This window comes from Charadrius vociferus, unplaced genomic scaffold, assembly GCF_000708025.1.
Source record: "Charadrius vociferus isolate BGI_N301 unplaced genomic scaffold, ASM70802v2 scaffold315, whole genome shotgun sequence".
In the NCBI taxonomy this organism is placed as follows: Eukaryota; Metazoa; Chordata; class Aves; order Charadriiformes; family Charadriidae; genus Charadrius; species Charadrius vociferus.
The window spans coordinates 329,859-355,645 of record NW_009648453.1 but is presented as its reverse complement, the minus strand read 5'-3'; the positions used below and the strand labels follow the sequence as shown (position 1 = coordinate 355,645).

The window sequence follows — 25,787 nt, the reverse complement described above, 5'->3', positions numbered from 1 at the left end:
GTCAATGTACCAATGTATCCAGTGCATCAATTACAGACAGCAGTTGGGCTCAGAAAAAGTTCAGTTGTGAACATTTTTGCAGTATGAGAGACAGGGCTAATTTATCACATATTCTGAAAAATACATATTTTTATACTTAATTGGCTTGTGGTTTAAATGCTACTTTTTCTATTATGTGGGTCACTATCTGAAGTCAAATAGATGTGTTTCATAGTCAAATAGACAGTTCCTCAGCTTAACCCTAGAATACTCTAGTGAAGACAATTTTACACAACTTCTCAGGTTTTAATCCAAAGTTAGAATTTTTAAGAAATATTTATGGTATAGACCAAAAAACCCCATTTATCCCACAATACTTGTTTAATAACAAGATAAAGTTGTAGGTATTTGTACTTTACAGTAAAAGTTCAAGACTTTTGTATTAAAACCACAATAATTTTACTTCATCAGTTTTAACACTCCTGAAAAATACCTGTGATTAATCAAGGGACCTAGAAAGCTTATTTTTCTTGCCAAAAGGAATAGTGAAAGCAAGTGTTTAAAAGACTACTGTGAGGAAAATTAGAATAGTGATATGAGCTAAGGAGACCCATTGAGGACAGGCACACACAATGCCATGTGTCTGTAATAGGTCAGAGGAATTCGCAAGCATTTCTTGACAAATTGAAAAGCCAAGGTAATAGTAGACTTTGTGTTCCTTTCAGGGAAAATGCATAACAAATATCTTACTGCTGACTGACAGAAAGCTGAAAATGAAATATTCGCTTGCTATTTTATAGAAAATTGAACCAAGTTTGAGTAATGATCAAATAGGATAGCAACTGAGCCTAACCACATTTAATACCCTCAGAGAGTGTGCAAGGTTGTAATGTTCATGGAATACTTTAAATTATAAATTATTATAATAAATTTATTTCTTGAGCTTTCGTGAAAGGTTAGAGAAGAAGCTTGCCTTGGTATAAACAAGGCAGAGTTTAACGTCTTCTAAAAGCTGCTATTGGGCACCTTGTACCAAACAAATTTATGAATGTTTTAACAGTGAAATCCTCTTATAGGACATCATTTCACAACAAGTAGAGTCATTTTCTTGTAATTAGCCTTGACTGCTGCAATTGTAACTTACACATTGTGATATTCTGAAACAATTCAGAACTTTCTTGGTTTTCTGTATCTGCTTTTAAGCTAACTATAGAAAATTTCATTTCCTATTACATTAAAATATGCATTTTTCATTCTTGCATAAAATATTATTTTAAATTACCATACAAATAGTATATAATAACAAAATGAGGATGCACACATTCAGCTGCACTTCCTTTACCTTTTTTCAATTAATTATTATTAGTCCCAGTTAAAAGCTCCCAACTGCAGTGTCGTTTTCTAATTCTCATTAACATCCATATGTTTAAACATAAATGAATTTTTTATTAGAATCTGACCATGGAATGCATTTGGTACCAGTCATTCCAGCTGCAAGTATTGAAAACTGATAAGCTTATGTTGCTGATACAATTGGATGTCAGGGGTCCACACCTTACTCATAAATTGGCCAATTAAGCTGTGTATATGGAGAGACCTCCTTACTATCTTTTCCCAAGGTAAGTTCTTCAGGTAAAATGGAATAAATACAGCACTGTAATTATCCTCAAAATCCTCCTTCTTGCTGAATATTACTTAAGACAGAGAGACAAAGACAGGATTTTATGAAAGGGGAGTAGCACATGAAGTAATACAGTGGAGGGTTTCACTTAATTAAAAGTACAAGCTGAAGATTATTGCATCCAGATCTCAGAAGTAGTCATTATTTTAATTTGAAAGAAAAATAAAACAAAAAAATCAAGAAAGATTTTGCTATAGGTGTTTATCAATAATAAAAAAAAGGAAAAATAACTGAAAAGAAAAAATTGCTTTCATTGTGCCCTAGGTTAATCTCTATTTATTTCACTAGGAAGCTGAAAGCATCCACGTCATGTCCTCAAGGAATACTTACGTGGTGGTGGGTTTGGGTAGGGGGGGTTTGGTTTGTGGTTTTGGTGTTTTTTGTTTTTGTTTTTTTTTTTTTAATGGTTTCTTGGGAAGTGGTGCAATCTTATTGCAGGATATTCTAAAACAGCAGTATTTTTTACAAACATACAAGGAAATATTGTGGGCAGCATTTGACCTTCAGGTGTTTGTTTGTGGAAGAGCTGAACTTGAAAAATCACTGAGAAGGCTTTTCATAAGGGTTCCTTTATGGAAAGAAAGAAGGGTTAGCATGAGCAAAACAGGTTTGCATCTTGGTAGGCATGCAGTGCAGGTATATTGAAGCATAACCAGAACACAGTTCTTGATGGAATTCTGGGATTCTGACACATACTTCTTTTTCAAAATGAAACAATGCTAAATTTGTTGAAATATGTGGAATTAGTTTTCTTACTAAACCACTTATAATCTAGTTGAAACATCTTAACACTATTGAATTATTTTATGCTGTCAATAATGTTTCTGACCCTGTGGCTTGAAATGCTGAAGTACGATCTTCCTTTCTAAAGCATCTCTTCTGTCTGTCACTGTCAGTAGGAAGGCTCATATTCAGAGAAGGCAGAGACATGCTTTGAACGGACTTCAGTTTTTGTTTAGGGACTCGGAGAATACGTACAATGCAGAGTGTCAAGGATGATAGCACACCTCACTGTAAGGGAGAGTCAGTTCATTTAATTGATTACCTGACAGCTCTCAGCAGAAATTGTCTCACTGGAAGCAGCTGTTATCTAGGCAGTATTTTAATTTGTTCTTGGTTAAATAGTTGGGCTTAAGGGGCTGTTTGCCATGAGAGTGTGGTCTTACCCTGTAGAAGTTTCTTGTCTTTATGTTATCCAGACAATTTTTTTTCCCCAGCAAACACACTGGTAACTGCTACTTCTGCCTGTGAAACTGTGTGAAAGAATGAAGAATGCCACCACTCAAAACTCTGTCACAAACCCCATAATTTGCTGAGAAACCCCTCATAGTTGAAATACTTTTAAAAATGGTGATAACTTTCAGGCCTATAAATGTAATACAAGTTTTTCAGTATTTATATCATTATTGTGCAGGCATATTATTTTTCTATGTGTAGTTGTTTAAAATGGTATTTTTCCTGTTAGGAATGGAATTCCACTGTGGAACAACTGGAAGCTGAAGCACTTAAGATCTTACTTTCGGATGACTACACAGAAAAAGAACATCTAAAATCTTCATATCAGAAAATCTGTCTGTTGCGAGAAGAAGTGTGCTTCCGTATGGAAGAAAGGAAAGCCCTGCTACAAGAGGCCAATGACTTTTTTCGGACTGCTGGCAAGGTTGGTAAGAAGCTGAGTCTGTAATAATAACCTGATAATAAAATTGTCAGTGTACTCTCGAAGGCTCATATATGTAAGATTACGCAAACCAAGTTTGCTAAATAATTTGAAATGGAAAAATACAAATCTGATTACCCTTTAATATGACCTTTCGCCTCAAACTTCTATCCATAATGGCAAACACATTTTAAAAAGCATTTTTTTAAGAAAGTATATGAAAAGAGCACTTGGTTTCCAAAATAAGGTATTTAGGAAATATAATCTGCCAAAAATTGGACTTTAAGATCATGAGGCCTATCATGATGACTTAATGCTGTATGGCAATACATAGACTGCTCTAAAATACCCAAACTGTTACGAGCTAGTATGGATATCAGAAACGATATCTGTACTTCCAGTGGTTGCCACAGTGGCAGACAAGAAAAATCAAGGTCAATATACAACTCCCCATACTGGGCATGTAATATACTAAACGGTCTAGACATGATGTAACACCAAAGTGGCCGGTTAAAAAAGCACAAAACTCCCTTATTCACAGCACAAATGATGAATTAAGGCCCACACTTATACTGAGGTCAGCAAGATAATGTGTAGGCAATAATTTCCATCACTGACATGCTTTGTAGTGAAGCAATGATTCAGATTTCAGAATTAGATTCTTGCAGCTCTCACAGGAGAAGGCTAAGAGAGGCCTACCTGTCTACTGTATTCTATACATTGCTTGTTTTGTGTGGGTTGTATTTGGGTACAAGCAGTCTTGATTAGTATGTCTGTTTAATTTACTGTTTCTTCCTAATATTATGTGATGAAAATGGATAAATCACTGATGACCAAAAAAAAAAAAGAATACTTTAAAACTGAATTTTTGCTTTTTCAGACATCAAGTCTGGTAATACTACTTATATGAAAATTATTTTCATAAATATGGTCATTAATTTTTGTTACGTCCCACTTAGAATACTTTTTTCCTCTATAATATAAGCTGTTTGTCATACTTGAATACGTTAATACACTTTCAAGAGTTCTGTTCACCATTTCTTTTCTTTTTATTCATTGACTCTAATGTGAGTGTCGTGGTTTAGGCCAAATCGGCTACTGGGGACCTGGGGGATCCCAGATGGGACCGACAGATGCTCTCCTCTACCCCTCTTCAGAGAGAGGGGCAGAGGAGGAAAAAGAGACTTACGAGTTTAGAAGGAACTAAACTACTTTAATGAAATATTAATAATAAAATGAAAAAGAAATAATGAAATATATACAAAACCGTATCAAGCTCCCGAGATGACAATCACGACACCGGCTGGCACTGGGGCAGTCCCAGGCTGGACTCGCCTTTATACTGAGCATGAGGCAGATGGGATGGAATACTCTCGTTGGTCAGTTTTGGGTCACCTGTCCTATTCGCTCCTCCTTGCAGGTGGGACCCCACTATGCTTTTCCACTTCCGACCCTCCAACGGGGCAAATAACAAAGTTGGTTGGCCTTGGGTGTTATAGCAATAAGTGTAAGCAAGGTCCTCTCTGCATACCATGCCTGGGCATCAGCTATAAAAATAGGTCTTATCGCCCTGAGAGAGTGAACAGTGTCTGCACAATATGCTGTTAATTTCAGTTGATAGAGAGGCCCAGCTAAGAAGCGAAGTTACTGACCAAAATTGGTTCTGTTTTACCTCCAACCAGGACAGTGAGCATGAAAAAGAATAGTCTTGTAGACTTTCTCTTCAAATCCCTATCCCAAAACGAAAATATCAGATTTTTTTTTTCTTCAGTCATCTTCTGAAGTTGTTTCAGACTAGTCATCATGCAGTCATATGTGGGCTAGATTACTTTTGATACTTGTACTGGCTCAAGGCCTAAAATGTTAAAATTTTTTTTTCAAATGCTATGATATTACAGGGTAGCACTTAATTGCAGTTAAAAATAGATCATGAATTTTTAAATTAAACTGATTCAATGGGGAATTTTAATAGGTCTTCAGTAAAAAAATGTTGCAATATGTTATTCAAGTGAAGAAAAAAGACTGAAATAAAAATACTGAAAAAAATTCTATATAGGAGTACAATACAGTCAAGGAAATGCATGTAGAAAGGACTGAAATAATAATGGAATAATAGGCATAATAGAAAAGACTTGAGATTCAGCCACATTCAGTCAAGTAGAATTAAAATGGTGGAAGTGTGCACTTATGTGGAAAAAAAATGAGTCTTCAGGAATCCAGTGTCTATTCTTTGCTGTAAAATGCTCCAAGTTAAATCTAAAATATTTATAGGCTGGTTACTGAAAGTGTATTCACTTGTATTGCTTCTGAGTCTTTCTTTTGAGAGACTAGATTGAATTTGGAATTAGTCTTTCCAAAAATTAAATGATCCTCTGATCAGTTTTCCTTGGTATAAGCAAAATGGTTATAATCCAGTTTGCAGTGGATGTGCACCAATATAATAAAAATCAAAACCCTATTTGGATGCTAATTTATCACTAACTTGTACTGTCTTCTAGAAACTCATTGGAGAGGTGAAAAATAAGTTGAGTAAGAAGATTTTTCCCCTCTTAAGTAGTGCTGTAAAATCTTGAAAACTTTGAATTTCCCCCCAAAACGTTAGAATGTTGATGTGGGAAGAGGATGGCACAGTTAATTTGAAGTTTTCAACCTAAAGTCAGGGTTGGGCAAACTCATGGGAACAGCTGACAGAAGAGTTGATTAATGAAGAATTGAGGGTGCTTGATATCATTAGTTTAAATCTATGGATATGTGCCAGGTTAAAAATAGGCTTTTATGAGAAGACCAAATGAGGATCAGTAAAGGTGGAAGTAGTGTTATAACAGACTTCTGTAAGGTAATGTTATTCCTATTTCTCATGTTGATGGTGAAAATGAATAATGCAAAATCCTCAAGCCACTTTAAGCTGAGCGAGAGCCAAATCTGGTTTAAACTGTAGGGATTTTTTTTAACAGATGAGCTTCCAGTGGGGAACTGTGGATTGACTGCTGGTATCTTTCTGGTTGTAATATTTGTAATTTATGTAAGAGTAGTAGGTAATGAAGACAGGCAATTTGTAAGCACCTATATGAGCAAGGAAATTTTAATAGCGTATGATTTTTCTGTCCAGCAGACAACAAAATCCACAGACATGTCAAAATTTGACAAATTCCAACTAGTAATAGAACATATTTTTTAAACAGTGAAGAAATGAGCTATTGGAACAATTTCCCACAGTTGTATTCCATTTTTCATAACTGCAAACTCGATCATATCCTTTAGTTAAAGCAAGAAGTAATTTAGTAATTTGTTTGGCTTACCACGTGATAAAGGTCATTCTGTTATTACTTTCTAGTATTAATAAACAACAATTTTTTAAAGAAATGTATGTGAGTTAGAGCAGAAGGATTAAGCAAACATCCCTCTATCTCATCATTCCTTGATGTCAGTAGACAACTTATTCAAGCCTTTTCCAGGTGTGTGCTACCAGATCAGAGCGCTATCTTTTAAAAAATGGGTTCTGAGTTTCATTGCTTTGATTTGGGGCACGGAGCTTTTGAAACATTAGGTCTTTAGCCAGCTGCCCATTACACTGAAGTTAAAGAAAACGGGGTTTTGTGCTTTTTTGAAATACTAAGCAATTAGACTCTGCTATCTGAAGGTGTCCCATTGAGTTTTAAGTCTTTGAAAATTTTGAAAATAAGGAGCTATATCTGAAAATTTTCCTCTGAAAAGACAAACCTCAACATTAAAGACCAAATTTAAAATGTGAAATATATCTGTTTCCATTTTACAAGCTTGTTCTTCAAGGGCACATGCATCAAGTAGTATTAGTACAAACTCTTTTCCAAAACCTTTTAGTTAGAAGACCAGTGAGAAAAGTTTGTATTTTAAGGTGTTGAAAGACCAAATGGTCTTTTTGTAAGCATATTGTTTGCAGATCGTTTATAGAAGCTTTAAAAACACATAGTTTCCAAAGATAGCTCCAAGAATCTTCATAGCTCTAATAAATGTGCTGAAAAAACAACGACTTTGCCTGCACTAATCTTTGTTTTGAGCACCAGGTGGAGCTGTAATCACATTTGTCTTCAACCTGTACTAAGTTCCTTCGATATTTTTTTAACAACATGTAAAAAATACTTCGTGTTGAAATTATTTACAGACCCTTAGAGTGAGAGATATCTTTTGCTCCAATAAGTCTGATCTTTCTTGATTTCATTTATAATAAGGAATCTGAGATGGCTGACAGTCAACTGCCTTCTGGTTTGGACAAGGAGCTGTGCAAACATATGTCTATTGCTTTGAAAACAAAGGTAGCATCTTTTCAGAATACAGGGCTGTGCTTTGTGGAAGTACCTGCTGAAGAAAGCACTAGTGCAGGTGTGTCTCCACAGCATGCTCTTACACCTGTTATGTGTAGGAATGAACAAAACTCCATAGTTACTATAGTTAAGAAAAAAAGCCTTTTTTAGTTGTTCTCAGGGCATACCTAAACCTCTGGACTCTCTTTACATGTAAAGCGCAAATGAAAAAATTAGAGTATTAGTTGTTTTGAACTAACTCAGAAAGAACTCCTTTTAGATCTTGTGTATTTCTGTGTCATTTTAATTTTTAATGAATTTGGGAAAACAAGAAACACAGAAGTATAGCACTTGCATGTTGTTTGTGCTCTAAGCTCTTAAGTGTACACTTTGGCTGCATTAAGTAATATTTTTCTGCATGTATGCAAGCTCCTTGGCTCTTTCGGCTCCTTGACTCTCTTGTAATTACGTACATGCCTTGCTAAGCTTTCCTTTAAATACATAGATACAGAAATGGATTGATATTTACCTTCAGTTTAACTTTCTGCAGGGGGATCTCTGTGTAACTATCTTCTGAGAATACTTGAGAAATGACGTTTGGAATAGTCTGAGATTGCTTTGGTATGGCAAAAGCTTGAAAATATTAATTTCTACAGCTTTAAGTAAATAAATAAGCCTTTTACTGAGTACAGTATGTTTGCGGATTCACATTTTCAGTTAGCTGTGCAATATCTTGTACTATGGCACATAATTTACTTCAAAATTCACCTTTTGTATCTTGAACTCCAGGACATACATACTTTCTTCTAACTACTTTACTTGCTGGAGGTTTTTGTTTGTTTGTTTGTTTTTCCTCCTATGTGCCATTGCAAAATTAAAATTCATTTGAGATAGTATAGATAGTAACTAGCTTTAAAGTGAATATACAGAGAGAATTAGAGGTGAAGCATTCTCAGTGTGGAGCTGTGGGGATTGGAATATAGACCTCTGCATGATCCAGTGAAACTTCTAGACTCTCTTTTTCCCTGTTAATGGAGTTTTCAGGTTTGTGTATGTCATTAGTCAATCATTTTGTGGTGATAACATCCAGTATTGGTAAAAATAAATAAATAAATAGAGGTCTATATTGCTGAGTAGAAACCTTGCTGAAAAATCCCTTACTTTCTTTTGATCCTGGTAATTATTAAAGTATAAGCAACTACAGAGAAACAATTGAACAGGCACAGGACTTTGAAAACAAGTGAACTATATGGAGCCAGATGACAGTAGAGAAGCAGAGGATGTACAGAGAGATTATCTTTTATTTCCTTGAAAAGATCTCAAAACTGTGATAAGTGGATGAGATAAGTGGATGAGAAAGACAGACTGAACTAAAATAAAACTAAAGCCAAATCAAAGAATTAAAGGGGGGTGGGGGTGGGGAAGAACTGCAACAGAATTCACCAGCCATGTTCTGTTTGCACATAACCACAAAACCAAACAGACTGGGAAATAAGCATTGCATGGTTTTTGTTGCTTTTTTAAAATTACTTAAAAAGGATCCCAATCATGAAGAATGGTTTTTGAATTATCCTTCTTGAATGACATTTGGATTTGTTACGAAGTGGTTTTTTTAATAGCAGGAAATGCCCAAAATGGCTCATGAAAGAGGGATATTAATTCTGCTCATAAGAGTTATGCCCATGTTATCTTCAGCATAGTGGTGTTAATTTTAATTACAGCTTGTAAGGTTTTTGTCATTTTTGCTAGCATAACTATTGTTTTTCCCTACTAATCTTCCATGTTGAAATGAAAAAGAACCAACCCCTGTCATTAGTGCTAAGCTTTTAGATCACTAATTATAACTCTCCTGCATCTTTCACTTGTGATTATATAAGTCACAAAGTATTCTTGTGTTATCAGCTGATAGATCAAGTGATACAATCTTTAAAGCCATATCATTTAATTTATGATCTGGTACCACAGTTACACGTAGACATGATGCTTTCCTCCTCCTATTCTGTTGTCTATGCCATAATATACTTACATTATAAAAAAAAACCCGGAGATATACACTCATGCTAATTCTTGAAGAGAGTCTGAAATAGAAGGCTGGCTTTGTGTGAATTGTTTAATGTTGATTTGGTTGAGTTCTTGAAAGTCTGAAATTACGGCTTGATATTGCTATTCTGAGCAAAATAGGAAGGGTATAGAGCTACCAGTGAGTGCAGCAGCTGCTATGGAAAAAGTCGATTCAGATAGCCTGTAACCTGGCTTCCGACTTGCAACTGAAATTGAACATCAGGAAACATAAATCTTTGCTTGTGGTAGCAGCCTTAATTGATCGAAGTAGCAACAGCACTGAGAATGCAGGCAACTTGACCCAATGAAGTTGTCTATCATCCTTGAAGGTGCACATTGTTGAACATGCAAGGCACTTGGATAAGTTCAGGAAGAGAAGGTGCAGAGAACACCTGATTTTTTTGTTTTTGTTTTTTTTTTAATCCATTCTGGTTCTTTTCTAAATAGTCTCTTGTGCAGCTGCCATTCTGCTCATGTTGCTGTTTGACTATAGCAATGGCAGCAATATATACCTTTTTGGTTTATTCATTTTAAATTTCCCTATTGCTTTTTAGCAAGACTCAAAACACGTTATTACATTTGCTGCCTACCTAGTTAAATATGCTAACTAGTAATACTACTAACTAGTAATACTAATAAGTCTGGCTGAGTGGTTAACTCCTTCTGAAATGCTTATAAATCCATAATCATTCTTGAACACTTTACAACTTTCCTATGACTCTTTAATTTATTTGGTCTTGAAGACTGGAATTCATTGTACAGCACATATTACACAAAATAAACAAACTTCACTTAGTTCATGAGTTCATGTGAATGGTCTCTATTTACAGAAAAAATCTTTGAGATTCATATAGGTCCATGAATGTATGAGTTTTCAAAGATTGTTGTAATTCCTGTCTTGATCTGAAGCATATGGCCTTTTTTGTATTTAGTTATGACTAAAAGGACTTAACGTTTTAGGAAATGTCCTTGCTGGATACCTTCAATTACACTTCTCCACTGATGGAGTGTTCTTGTTCTTAAAAAATTTTCTTTGTACAGTCAGGGTAGCTATTTTTTTTTTTTTTTAAATGATGAATCCTTTATTCTACAAGGGAAAATAACCTGGCAGAGGCAGGAAAATAGTATGTCCTATTTTAATCTATCATGTATAAAAGTTGAATTACTTCTGCTCATCCCCTTTTCTTTTTCTTCATTTCTTTTGCATAGATTTCAGTTGTTTGAGAGAGCTCGTTCCTCCCTCCTTGCTACTTTGAGTCAGCAATATATGTTCCTGGTTCGTATGTAATATGCTGTAGCAAGCTGGATCATATTGTCCCCCGAGAATTTCATTGAACTTTCACTTTTCCACTTTTTATGAATTTAAAATCTTGCAAAAGTCTTTAAAGTAAAAATCAGTCTGCCTCAAAGTTTTTTTGCTCTTCTGATGTAGTAATGTTAAAGTTGACATAATTAAGGATAGTATTTTAGCATGTATATACTTTTGTTGTGTCTCAGAATTCTTCACAGTGATGAACAGGGGCTTAGAGAGCAATGTATTTTCAGACTGTAACTCAGTATTTACTATCTGTAGTCATGCAGTAGTGCAATGTTGTCCTTACTCTGTCTAAAAAGACAGGAGTCTCTTTAGAGTATTTTTGTCACTTTTTTTCTGGTACCTGAGTGAGAAACTTCTGCTTGCACTAAAGGAAAACAGAGAATAGGTATAACAAAACCAAAGCTCCATGTGTACAAAATCAAAATTTACCTTTTAATAAAAATATATTTAATTATAATTTACCTGTTGGATATACATTTGATATATTTAAAACATTAAAAAGAAGAATAATTTTGGTAAAAATCTTTAAGAGTGTGCTTCAATAGAACTTTGCTAATGCACTATATTACTCTTGTTATTTTGGTTCTGCTTCAGTATGCCAAATTGGCCTGACTATTGCTGAAAAAAATGAAACACTTAAATTCAAAGAGTAATTAGGATTTTGTGGGCCCATACTTATATTGACTTTTGTTGAGTTATACCTCTGCTCTTCTGTGACCTGCAAAGTCAATATCAGGCCCTAAATTAAAATATTGCTTTTCATTTCTGAAGATATGTCAAATACTAAATGTATGTTGATGTAAAAGAATATATATGCTCATTTTAAAGTGAAATATTGACAACAGATGCTTTTTTTTTTTTTTTTTTTTTTGCAGGTACTTGATAGTCTTGAAGGTATCGAGAATTACCTTAAAATCTTTAATTCAGAAGGATTACATTTGCCTATCTTGTTAATGAAGTATGAGGAATTACAGGAGAGAATTAAAGGCTGCACAGCGACTACCTTGCAAAAAGGACAAACTTTAGTTAATAAAGCAGATTCTCACAGGTATTCCCCCCATTTTTGCATATCTGCTGCATTTCTCCATATTTACCTGTTGCTTTATAACTCAACTAGTTAGAATCAGACTGCATTTGGAGCCAGTGTAGTTAACTAAGGTGTGCATTTAAATGACCTGAAACTCAAAGTTTTTTACCATAGTTATCTGTTGGTATTTATACAAACCAATCTCCTTAACAAAATTCTTTAGGAATACTACATGCTACTTGTAAGAGTGGTGTCGAACAGTGGAATTGGTATGTTAGGGCAGTGTTCAGAAACAATGGTTTAGTTAACATTTTGGAAAAGTAAATATACGTAAATGAAAATTAAAATATCAATGGCTATGAACACTCCCTGCTGCCCAACGTAATCCTTTTGGACCTTTTTGAAAGTCATCAGTATAGCAATTATTATGTGATTTGATGCAAGACAAAAATACAAGTATTAAGCCAAGTGCAGAAAATATGGAAGTTTCTCCACTTCTTAGTAATTTTAATTCATGAATGAAATAACTTTTTTTTTCTTCCAAAGCTTGTGTTAATTACAGTGATGATGTACTCCACAGATATGATTTTTACACTGATGTAAAGCGTGACTTAGTTTAGAATTGGTCCTAGTGGCTTAGCATCTCCTGCTTTTCAGGTCTTAGTAGGAGACTGGTACACTAACAATGAAGACCGTTTATACTAATGAGTTCTGCTTCAAAGACAGAGCAGATGACCATGGCTGATTGTTGGCTAGTGGTCAGCTTAGTTCTATCTTCCCATTACATGCTTATGTCCTTAATTATTCCTGAACTTTGAATAGCTTTACTTCAACATAGCAATTGAAGGGCTAGATAAATTTTTTTGCAAGGTCATGAGATTAAATGAAAATCTTATCTAAAGTGCCTTCACCTGTCACCCCGATGTAATCAGCTTGAACCCAGCAGAGGGATAAAATAGAAAATTCAAACAGAAAGTTGTTTTAGGCACACACGCAGCTGGCTTTACAGCTATCGTTACTGCTTCAACATCTCCTGGTATTTTAATTAAATGGAAACAAAAGGCATATTCCTCAGTGAAACTTTGACTTTGATTCCTAAACCTGCCATAATTCCAGAATGCACGCTGCTGTTCTCTAGGACTTGATGTTCTGTTTGACATTACCTCAACAGAAGCAGATGTTGAGTTTCAAATTATGTCTGCACAGCATTGATTAATGTTAGGAACGCTAAAGACCTTGATAGAACGCATCCCTAAAATAACAAGTCATTAATTTTCTTTCCTCCTTATTAAGAGTTTTTAAAAAAACATTTAAACAGTCCAGATCAGGAGTGGGATAGTAAGATATCATCGGTACACATCAAAAAGAATGAGATGAATTTGTAAAAATAACGCTGTCAGTCATTTCTGGTAAAATTCAATAAAAACAGGTAATGCCACAGGCAGATTTCCTATGTGCCAAAGCGCTGCTTCAGATACTCTATAAATAAATAAAGAAGGTAAGATTTCTGCCTAGAAGACATTATAATTTAAAAAACAGCAAAGCATTACAGCTGAAGCAGCAGTGATTTAGAGAAGGAAGGTGGAACTTAAAACAATATCAATAGGCAGTCTCACTAGAAATGTGTTTTGCTGTTTCTAAAGAACAATGAAAAATCCCAGGCTCTCAAATATGTTAAATGTCTACTTGCATCATAAAAATAAGTACGTCCCTTTCTAAAAAAGCAAGCACAGAATATTACAGCTTTTCAGGTTTTCCCTGCTGCCTTCAGGCCTCATTGCCCGAATTTAATGAGTTTGCCATTTATTTTGATAAGTAGAGATAGTACTTCTGTGCAGGTGTAACACTTTGTATTCCTAGGCATGGGCTTGAGGATTGCAATCACAGAATAATTTAAACTGGCAAGGAACTCTGGAGGTCACTTGGTGCAATCCCTTTCTCAAAACCTGTCAGTTCTATTAGATTGCTTAGGGCCAAATTTTGAATATCTCCAAATATGGAGATTCTACATCCTCTCTGGGCAACCTGTTCTCGTGCTTAAGCACTCTCCTTGCGAAGTATTTTTCTTTAATCTAGCCAAGATTTCTGGTGCTGCAACTTGTGAGCATTGCCTTTTGCCCTTTTGTTATACACCTCTGAAAAGACTCCAATACTGACTTTTGCATAACCCCACTTCCTCATAGATGATGAAAGACAGCAATTAGATCACCTCTTCACCTCTTCTCTACTCTGAACAGAGTTCTCTCAGCACCCCCTTGTATATCATGTACTCCAGTCTCCAACTATCTTGGTGGTGTCTGAGCAATTCACTTCAGCTTCTCTGTCTGTCTTGTGCTGTGGGGACCCAAACTGGACAAACTGGCCTCCAGGTGCAGTTTCACAAGCCCTTAACAGATGGGAATAAAATGCTGGCTAGTCTTTTCCAGATGCAACTCAGCACGGGGCTAGTCTTCAATGCCACAAGGATGATCCCAACTTGCATTCAACTTGTTGTACACCAAGAGAAGCCTAGGGGTTTTTTGCCTAGCCCATGGCTTTAGGAGATACCCAGAATTCTCCCAGCCAGCTCGTAAGCCTAGTAATGGTGTCACTGAGTTCTGTCAGCAAACATGCTAAGGTGTTATATTCTAGAATATTAATTTTCCCCCAAAATATTAATGGTTTGGAAGAGGAAAGAGAGAGGCCTCTCTTTGTCAGGTATAGGCCCCTGCACTACCCTTAAATTCTGGCCTAGTGATTAACCCACATGACACAAGAAGATTTGTATGAACAGCTGAGGGTCAAAGGAGAAAGATTTGGACAGAAAACTCCTATCCAGACTAAATCCTGATGACTGCTTTGTTCCCCTTATTGCACAATTCATTCATAGTCTTAACTGCCCTCACAGACTACCAATTTCCTTTATCTAACCAGAATGGAAATCCTGAGGGACATGTGCAGTCACCGTTTGAAGGTGGTAAAGGGTGTGGATGTGAAAATTTCAGGTATCTTTTTGAAAAGCTGCTTTGCCATAAGACAGACAAGGAAGTATAACCTGACAATGAGATACATAGCTGTGAAGTGTTTGCAATCTGGTAGGATTCTTGAACTAGCTGGCAGCAAGTAGTAATTTATGTGGAATTTGAAAATAACTGCCAGCTTCCTGAAGGAGTAGTTGAAGCACAGTAATTTTATACTTCCTTCAACATTTGTGATAGAGAAGGTATTGCATGCTCTGCTACTTGCACGATTTAACTAGTTTTTAAAAAAGAAGCCAGAATCTCCAGGTTTTCAGACTATATATTTGTTAACAAAGAGAAGGAATTATCTGACAATGCTTAGGTCATGTGACACTGTCAATTTTGATGAGATGATGTCCTGAATTGCACTGTATCTTCTGAATGAGGTTACTGGAAAATGCATTATTAATGCAGTATCAAAGTGGCTGCCATGTGTAGTACTGGTTTAAATGCACCGAGAGAAGATGGAAGACTTGAGCATTAAGAGAATGAAAACGTAGGTGGATTTCTGTATCCACATTGTTTCATCATTTTCATTTTTAAAACACCCTAAAATAAGCCAGGCAGTTTGTATGAATATGATAAGACAGCTCTAGTAGTTTGATTTACAAATCTAATACCGATACCCTCACAGTGAGGGAGGACTATGTTTAAGGCTAGTGGCACTGACTTCAGTGGCATAATTGGAAATCCAACTCACAGTAAAAATGGAGAAATATTATGGTAATTCTGTCCCCCTTACAAATCTTCTTGAGGCGTGTTGCAGCTTTATGCTAAAAGATAATCCAAAAATTGAAAATGCTGAAAATATTTACGTTGGAAAAGGAATAGATTCTAGAAAAGTGACAGAAGGCAGTTCATTCTTTCAATCCTAGAGTGTTTCAAAATGAAAATATTGGTAAATCTGATTTTTTAGCTCTCACATTTTTAAATTAAAACCAGCTAGAAAAAGAGGAGGAACAAAAACTTATATGTATTAATTCTAAGAAAAATATACAATTAGTAAGTTTTGTCTGTAAAGAGAACACTCGTTACTTTGCCAGCCAATTATCTTGCCTGAGTGTAAGAACTCTTTATTTTACTGCTGTCATAAATTCATTATGTTAACTCATAACAAACCAAACACTTTATTGAGATCTAAATTATAATTTTTAAAAAAATATGGATCTTGTTCTCTTATGGCTTTTTTTTATTTAAAGGAGTGGTGCTAGCAGAAGTCTTTAAACATACCTCTTTTTAAGGAGTACTGAAATAGCGGAGTGACATTTTTAGAATTTAAGCAAAAATTAATAGGTTGTTAATTTTTGAAAGAGTAATTTACATAATTTGAAACCACCTACTTCCTGAAAAGAACTTAAAATTTAATTTCTCTTTGTGACCTTGGATCAGATTCAAACAGAATAGTCTATTAACACCATAATTCATGTTAGTAGCCTAGAATATGATTTTTCCTTGAGGTTACAGAATTTATCTCTCTGAACCTGATCTGAAGTGAGGAGAAAATTTCCCTTTGTTTTAGAGGATGAAGGAGGAAATATTGAATAAGTACCTGTATTAACATATGTTTCAGATGAAACTAAAGTAATGAAAAACTTACTTTGAACAGGTTTGTCTTACAAAAATTCTTACAATGAATAAATTTCAGTAGTAAATCAATCAATATATGTGAGTTTCTTCTTTTTTTTTTTATATCAAAACTTCAGATCTTAGTTGTATGTGGTAACTTCTTTACAATTTGAAGAGGACTGCTTCAAGTATTCCGATTGTGAATTTCTCCTCTAATATTAAATGTTTTCAGTTATAAGACAAGCCATTGTTTTGTAAATTGATGTTGTCTTTTCTCTTGTTAGAACAGCATCTTTATAGAAATGTTGACTTAGAACGTATATGACATTCTTTGTTCAGCTTTGAAATATTTGAAAGTCCAAAGAAAACATTCTTTTTAAAGTAGAAGTGATGTGCCATATATTTTCACTCTTTTTAGGCTGTTCCATTTGTGGTTTTAATCTTTACATAGTATAACTAAAGTCAGAATTATTTGTGAAATGAGGTATTTCTCAGTGAATCAGGTTATCTGGCACGTGAATCTAACTTACACACTGGTGATAAATGATTTGATTGGAAATGTCAGTCCTATGTTCTACTCATCATCAATTTTGGCTGGATTCATATTACTCTTGGTTATTTTTCTTCTAAGGCTTGCAGTTTAAAATTCGTAAGTTACTTGTCATACAAACAAACAGAAAATCTCTCTTTTTAAAAATCATTATCATCCTGATTGTTGAGCAAAAATGAAAAATTACAACAGTCTACTTTTCCATTTTAGCTCTTGGGTGACAGGAATTCAGAAAATGATGGAATACATTAAAAAAAAAGTAGATCAATTAATCATGCAGTGTCCAGATTATAAAGAACTTACTTTGAAGAAACAACAATGGACTGCCTCACTTGAAGATCATCTAAATAAGGTACATCATAACATATCATTGTCCTAATGTATTTATGAACAGTGCACCGTATTTCCATAATTTAGCTGTGTGAATGTTAAAATTGACTCAAATAATTACAAATAACATATTGGTTTGTTAGAGAGCCCCCAGTTGTAGTTAGAATGCTGAATGCTGTTATCAGCACAAATGAACCTAAAGCTGTTCTGAAAAATGCAGCTGTTTCCATGAGAACATTTTACCAGTGATCTTCAATAAAGTATGGATTTGCTTAGATAATGAGCAGTTACAATTTGTTCTTCTGGAAAAGAAGTGAGCAATCAGGAATGTGACCTGCATGCAGGTTTCCTATACTGTTTCTGTGTCTTTTGTTTCACTGTGCTAAAGATAAAAATAGAAGTGTGGCAAAATAGAGGGTTAATAAGCTTGATGACTGTGAACCGCAGCAAATTTTCACTAATGCTGAAGAAGAGTAGATACTGTTCACTACAAAAATTCTCTTTATTCATTAAGATACTGATGTATCAAGGACATCACAGCCTTCTTTAAGATGTTGAACGTTCTGTAATACTGCAGACCTTTTTAATGACTTCTCAGAGATGGAATAGACACATGGCTCCTAAATAAGGTTCCGTATGTAAATTCAAATTAAAAAAATATAATCTTTTAACAAGGTTCATATGAAGGAAATCCCAGAGCGTAGACCAAAAAAAGTAAATCAAATCTAATGACTGAATAATTAAGTCTGCAATCTGATATTTTATAATATTTGCATGATGTTTATAATGAACTATTCTGAATCAAATGGGAAGTTAATTTGCCATAAATTGGTCCCTTTGCATACAGTTTATGTAGAAGACGCCTCGTGGTATTAGAACACAATGAAAATCTTGATGAGTTTAGTGGAAAATAAAAGATTTGCTGATAGCTGCTGTTAGTCTTGTAGAAATTACCTCAGCAGCATATTGTGAATCTTAAGCTAAAACTTCAATTATGAGGGTAATTTTTACTCAAAATGTAGACCCCGATTTTGACACATGGTTTCATTCTGCTGGTAGTTCTAATCGCTTTGTACCCAGTCTTGAATTAGAGAACATTTTGAAGATTTGAGTCATAATACGTGATCTTTCATTCAGTGGACAGTGGTTATTGTTATATTCCTACCAAGACAAACAGTTTTAATTCTGCTAATGCAAAGTATGCCAAAGAATCTGATGCTAAATTCAGCTGCCCCTGAGTTTCATTTAATAAAGTTTGAACTTCAATCAGCAGCCACGTCTTAAAATATATGTTACATGTGAATTCACCTGTCTGATAATAACTATACATACTATGTCTGGTATCATCCACCTCTGCTCTTCATAATCTGCTTTGTTATCATCATGTGTATACATAACATCTTACAGTGGCAATGAAATGGAGTTGTGTACATGTATCTGCACAAAAATCTCTCGCCTTGGCAGAGAAGCTTTAAATGTACTTTCTGAAAAAAACATGGAGCATAATAAAAGTATTTCTGCCAAGGTTATATCAGCTAGATTGTAAGGCAGTTGTGCCGTATTGAAATAACAACCCTGGGATACTTAGGATAAAGGAAAGCACTATTAACAAAATAAGAGCAAACAGGAGATTTTTTTTTTCTCGAATTCTGACCATACCTGTTAGAATTTTCTCAGAAGAAATAGTAGCACTTTCTTCCTTTATATTTTCATTCCTGAATTTCTCTGATTATACAAGTCCATAATCTAAACACCAGCTGACAAGTGTTACTTCACTTTTTCTATACAAAGTAATGTTTTATATTGGTTTTATACTGTTTACTTGTATAAATTAACTCTATAAATAATGCTTTCAAATGAAGGTGTCGCTGTCAATTAAAAAAATCACTCCGATGCTTGCGGTTGGTATGGTGATTGGTTCGTGTTTGTCTGAGTCAGAAAGAGTTTTGAACATGCACATCGAACTGGCTAAACAAACAAAGGTAAAAAAAAAGCTTTAATAATGTTAAGTACTTTTAGAAAAAAATGCATGCTACATGTAATTCTAAATTAGGTGAGACGCTGAGTTTCTTATGGATTCTTGAAAAGAAAATAGGTCTATAGTCTAGTTTAAAACTCTAGTTAATGAAAAAAACCACAGATAACGTTACGAGTCAATCCTTCTTATATCATTGGTTATCTTCATTGTCTCTATCTCATGTTATTTGTTTCTGCCTCAAGATCCCAGTATCAACCCATGATAGGAAGACTCCTCGAATGGGGATTGCTGCAGCTACCTGAGCCACCAAGTTTAAAAATTGTCTAGACAGTCAGAGGCACAGAAAAATCTTCTTGTTGTTTATTATGCCAAATAAAAGGGATGAATCAGCATGAAAAAAAAAAGTAGTTCCCAGGTGGAAAAAATTTGAAGTGGGCTGTAAAGTTACCACCAGATATCCATTGGTCATGTTGGGAATGCGGTCACAACAGGAAAGCACTGCAGCACTCAGCTCTGTTACATAGATGAGTCTATTTTTAAGTCATCTCCAAGGCCTTTCCTACTGCTATAAGTGTCTTAAAACCAGCTGAATCCCCTCCGTGATCTTGACGGTGGCGCATGTTTCACGGCTAAGCTGAACAACATGACACTATATATTTTGGGAGTAACCTATATTTTAGGAGTTCTTAAAACTCCATTTCTCCTATGGAGTTCTTTTTTGGTTCAGGCAACAGTTTATGTAACCCAAGAGGTGGATCGGTACAGTGTCTGTGGAAAAAAAATCATTTTAAAGAAATTCTGGAGAGCACGTAGTAAGAATATAAAATGTTCAGCAGATTAGCAAGAGGCCCTTTTTGTTCCACAAGACTGTATAACAGTTTTTAGTGTCTTATCTGCCAAATTTTTGCATGCCAGGATGTTACCTTTGTTGCAGTGTACAGTCTGCCCTCTGTGGATTGTGATATGCTAGAGTTTGCGCTCTTGGCTGAATACCAGAGGTAAATATGCCAAGTGTTATTGAGTTAAATATATAAAAGCATATAGATATATGAAGCTATGAGTTAAGACAGTGAATTCGAAAACCAGAATCCTAGCTGAATCATGGAAATGTTAGTAACTCAGCTCTTGCTTGGACAGCATACTGTAGCTTTCTTCTGGGTCTGAGCTGCTGATGCAGTAACAGATATGACCCACTATTTGATCTCCATCTGATTTCCAAGAACATTGGTTTGGGCTGGAATGCAGGGCAGTATAGCTTGATGGGTAGGAACTAATCTGGAGCTAGGAAGCAATTATTGATCCAAGAATGAAGGCATGAGTGGAACTAAGATTCATAAGGCAAAGTGCTACAAGGACAAGCCTTAAAACAATTAGAGCAGCAGCTGCACGAGGACCCGGTGCTTCTGGAGTCTCACTAGAGTGGATGTTGAGTTCTACGAGAACTGAGTATCGGCCAAGCAGTTAAGAGGGATTTAGACTCAAGAGAATTACTTCAGAAAATTGGGCTATGCTGTTTATTAAAGGAATTGTATCTGTTCTAGCTGTCTATGTTCCCATATGGAATGCTTCTGTTGTTTTCATTCTTACACTGTGAAGTGATTCATGTAATCTGAATATTGAGATTCCTACTTTTTTCCATTCAAAATAACTATGTTAATAACTACATCCATAGTTTTTAGTATAAAAATATTACTGGAAATAAATTATTATTTTAACATATAATGTCCATTATAGGCTCTTCTTCAGCTAAGTAATTGGATTATACATAGGAAATCAATACTAGTGAAAATTAACAATGTGATATCAGTATTTGTAAGTCCTTTTCAGTCATACGTATTGTTCTATGCTTGCACCCTCAAAGGAAACTTCACATGAACTGGAAACAGCTGAGAGAATCATCAAAGAGATGGAAGAGTTTGAACCTGACCAGGTGGCAGCTTTTTCTAGCAGAACTGACTTTCTGAATGAAGAACTGAAAAAAATTGAAAAAAAAATTAGTTCAAAACTAGAAATTCTAGAAACTTACGTGACCTTTTTAAAGTCAGCTATGGAGGTACGGATTACTTACTTATTCTCTTATTAGACTGTGAAAAATCTTACAAGTGAAAAATGTGCTTTTAGCTAGCTAAGACAAATTCTGTAGATGCTGTGCCATGGAAGCACTGCAAGTCTTTGTAAGCTCCTTCCTAATTTGAAGGAGATCTTGTTCCATCAGGGGAAGCAGTCCTGATCATTGAACTTGCATCAACATGACTAATCTATGTACAGATTTTCTATTGATTTAAATCACCACTGTAGGAAGTGTTATAATTGAATTTTTACTTTTTCTCCTGTGCACATGTGCTCTCTCATGATATGCATAATTAAAATGTTTACATGTATGTAATCTCACTCTTAAATTTACTGATTTTGCTTTATATATTTTTTTTTAATATTTCACATAATATGGTGATACAGATATTTATCACTGTCTTGCACTACTTCCACTGAAGTGCTAATTTATCTAAAGGGGCTTAAAAATTAAATATAAACCAGCTGTAGCTGCAATCATAATCCATTCAATACCAACACAGTTTTGGTTGCTGTGCTAATGATGCCCAGGGCAGTTAATTTTCATTTTGATGTAATGATTGTTTTGAGATCGTATGAAACCGTTGTTATTTTATATTTAGAAAGAAATTGAGAATGTAATAGAATCTATCTGATGAAATTAGCTATAGGATTTATTTATTTGAAAATAAACCCCCCGAAATTTGGATTGCATCTGCTTCTGATTATTGCTAACTTCAGTTACCTCATATTAAACAGATCTGTGAAAATCATTGCATTCATACACTGGTATTTATAATATCCACATAATGATATGAGACACAAATTGAACAACTTGTTGCCACCTGTCTGCTTGCCATTTACTGGTTTACAGGTTATTTAAAACTTTTTTATTATTTAGTATTTGTACAGCTTTTAAGGAGGATGATAAATCTTAAAACCTGGAAAAGATTCAGAAGCTCCTATTCAATTTTATCATGTCTGTGTATCTTCTGATAATAGCAGCTCAATTTTTAATTTGTTTTCTGATGTTTATTTTATGTCTTTCTGTAGGTGAATGATGATATTCAAAATTTGAAGGAATTTTATAAATCAGAACCAATACAAACAAGCAAGGAGGCTGAAAATAAAATTGCAATGGAGTCAGCCAATACTCAGTGGCAAAAGGCTATAAAGAAAATTTTTTTGACTCAAAATATGGGTTGCAATTTTCTTAATTTAGTAAATACGGTGAGTATAATCTGACAAACCATATTGAATATTTGATGTTTGCCTGTGATGAGGTCTATTCCTAGTTCTGTGATGAATGGATTGTGATTTCTTCAGTACCTAGTTTTAAAGGGACTAAAGCTGCTACATACTTTTAAAATATGACAGTATTATTTGAGTGCTAATGGCATTATAAGTAGTATAAAAAGTTTTGTGATTAACAATGATAGAGCCCTTAATAATGATCCATTCCATGCATGCAAAGATAATACATGTGCATATCTGTTTTGTTCATGTTGGAAAGCAGCATATATGCAGGTACAGTATCAAGTTTATTTTACTTCCACTAAGAGACAGTCTACTAATTGAGTGCATGAAGTTCTTCTAAAGAAATGGATGCTAGAGTGACTTTGGTATAGATAATCTTTCCTGGTGTCTTTACATTCTGTCTTGGGTTCAGCTGCACTGCCTAGGCATTCGTATCTAATTTTCCAGCACCCCTTCACGAGATGATAATTTGAGATGTGCAATAATTCCCTAAGTCACTCCTCCTAAAGTGATCTCAATTAATGTAGACAGCCTGGATATCCAGCTGTTCTTTCTGTTTTTACAGGACAGGCTAGGGAACAGTTACATTAGGGTGAGAAGGGGGAGTTGGTGTTGGTAATATACAGCAGTGCGCAAGATGAGCTGGAAAAAACTACTTAAGGAGGGAAAGTGCTCAGGCTGTTAGCGTGGGCTGAAGTATGTGCTTTCACAGCTGGATGCAGCCAAGCACAGATAAGATAGTCAGTGTAAAGGCAAGCTGAATATGTGTGAATATGAGGTTGTACTGCAGTCATTTAAAGTCTGAACGTGTCTTCAGATATTATCTCTTTAAAGACATGGAAGCATGTTGCCACCATATTTTCTGCTACTCTGTTCCCGTGATATTCTTAGGTTGTAGCTTTTAAGTATCTGGAAGATACAGATCATACAAGTAATTTATGAACACAACTTTTCTCAAAAGAAATTCTGGTGTTTCTGATATAGGCTTTGTTAAAAAGAAGAAAAAAAACCACCAAATGTTCAAATGCTAAAGATTTTATCCCTCCCATGCTTTGGTGCTGGTTTGGTTCTAAGCAAAAAGGGGTAGTCTTTTCTTCATCCACTTCACTTCCCAGTTGCTGTTGCCCAAAAGGCCATTTTGGGTAGTTCTGTCTATTCAGAAATTACTTTATTTTGTATGAGCATTAAACAACCATCAGATAGCAATAATTCAGTCATTACTGACCTGTTCTAGGTTTTGAAGTTTAACATTAGCCATGTCCTCAATATAAAAATTCTGTTGATCTATGCTTATTTCTAAGAGAACAGTGTATTTAAAGACCTAGAGTACCAGAAATTTTCAAAGAATTTATGCTAGAGTAGTTGTTTTTTATTAAGATTTCTTGAGATGTTACTATTACAAGGTTTTAATCATATTTCATGAAATCATATATGGAAAAAATTGTCTGTTTATTTGCCAGGTAAATGAGAGTTTAATATTAAAAGTAGAAAAAACTGTACGAGTAACAGAAGATATCATTGTTAATCTGAGTAAAGAAAAGAAAGAGCTGACTGATCTTTGGGCAATCTGGAATTTTAAAATCACTCAAGTAAAACCCATCAAGCAAAAGTGCCGGATATTTAAAGAACAACTAAAAATTGTAAGTAAAATAGCTAGGAAGAAAGCAACTGTGGCAAACATTTCTAGATCATTAGTAGTTTGTCTGTTACTTTCTCATCAACAATTATAAGTATCATTTAAGGAAGAGATGATCAGTAAAACACTTCTCCATAGTCTATTCTGCCATTCAGATAGTCAACAAGAAGCATGAAATGTTTTTCATCTTTTTTGTCCTTATTCAGACACATACAAGTCCAAGTCTCCACTTCAGATTTTGTTATAATCAAGTCCATAGACTATTGCAGCAGTGCTTTTGGCTTTTTGGTTTTTTGTTTTCTTTAGAAAAGCACCTTTTTTTTTTTTGTGACTTAATAGTCGTAAACTAAACTGTGTCCTAATAGTTACTAAACTTAAGACCAACCTTGTTCATACGGAAAGAAGATTGAAACCTCCTTGACAGGGACAGTGTGCAGTGTTCCCTTAAAGCAGCACTAGCTAAGCTAGTAGCAGAACCAGACCTTGTAGCTGCTGTTTGTCTGCTGCAACTTATCACTAAACCATGACATCTGTTATCACAGAAGAATGCACTGTGTGTATAGGTCTTCTGATCTCAGTGTCTGAATCATTTTTGCACACTGTCTTAAAGACTTCCTATCACTCTTGTCAGTCAGATGGTTTGAGACAGAGATTTATAGTTAAAAAAAAGAAATAATAAATTAATTAATGTTAGAATCTCTCCCTTTTTTTTCAGTTATCTCTTGATGAAATTTAAGGACAGCATTTGGGTGTCTGGTTTGGGGAATGTTGTTATTAAAAATTAGATTTGAGTTAAAATATATGGGGGTTTTTTATTTACTATAGATAGGAACACTGAACTCTTTGATTACCTTTCAGACTACTCATGGATTAGAAATTCTTCAAGAGGCACTCAAACTTGCAGCGACAGTGGACCTTGGAAGTGACCCTTTAATTGTTTTGGAACTACAAAAAAAGCTTAACCAAATGAAACCACAGTATCAGGTGGGAAACAAAGCTAGTGAAATACATGGTGGATCGAAAGCTCTTTTTGGTACAGTAAAGACTGACATTCACTTTGACTACAGACAGAGTGTCTGAGGTTGCAGTGTTTTATGTTTTACATTACATTTCCAGAAGGAAGGCTTTGGATGTGTTTTTGGTAAGGGAGAAGACATTTCAGTGTCTAGAGAATGTCTTGCGTTGTGTTAGCTGCATATTACAGTGACACACAAGCACTGGGGTGGTGGAAGTAGAAGGAGAGTATCAGCTTCATGCTTTTGAGTTAGAGCTGGTCAGATGATGAGGTATGTCCTACTGAGCTTCCTACATCCTCTGAATACTGTCTTTGAGTTTTAGCAATTCAGTTTGCCATTCCCCTACAAGTCAGCTTGCCTTGTTTTGATCCAAGGCTGTTTCTGGTTGATAACTGAGATTTAC

General features: G+C 34.9%; 1 protein-coding gene across 1 annotated transcript in view; it reads left to right on the top strand.

The window, feature by feature from the left end:
* Window positions 1-25,787, top strand: part of CCDC141 (coiled-coil domain containing 141) — an 89,298-nt gene that overhangs the window by 39,307 nt on the left and 24,204 nt on the right. The window contains exons 7-14 of the mRNA XM_009885624.1: window positions 3,126-3,320; window positions 11,852-12,024; window positions 17,329-17,470; window positions 19,311-19,430; window positions 21,288-21,479; window positions 22,529-22,705; window positions 24,193-24,372; window positions 25,227-25,352. Coding sequence (XP_009883926.1) covers window positions 3,126-3,320; window positions 11,852-12,024; window positions 17,329-17,470; window positions 19,311-19,430; window positions 21,288-21,479; window positions 22,529-22,705; window positions 24,193-24,372; window positions 25,227-25,352 — 1,305 coding nt within the window. The remainder of the gene's footprint in view (window positions 1-3,125; window positions 3,321-11,851; window positions 12,025-17,328; window positions 17,471-19,310; window positions 19,431-21,287; window positions 21,480-22,528; window positions 22,706-24,192; window positions 24,373-25,226; window positions 25,353-25,787) is intronic.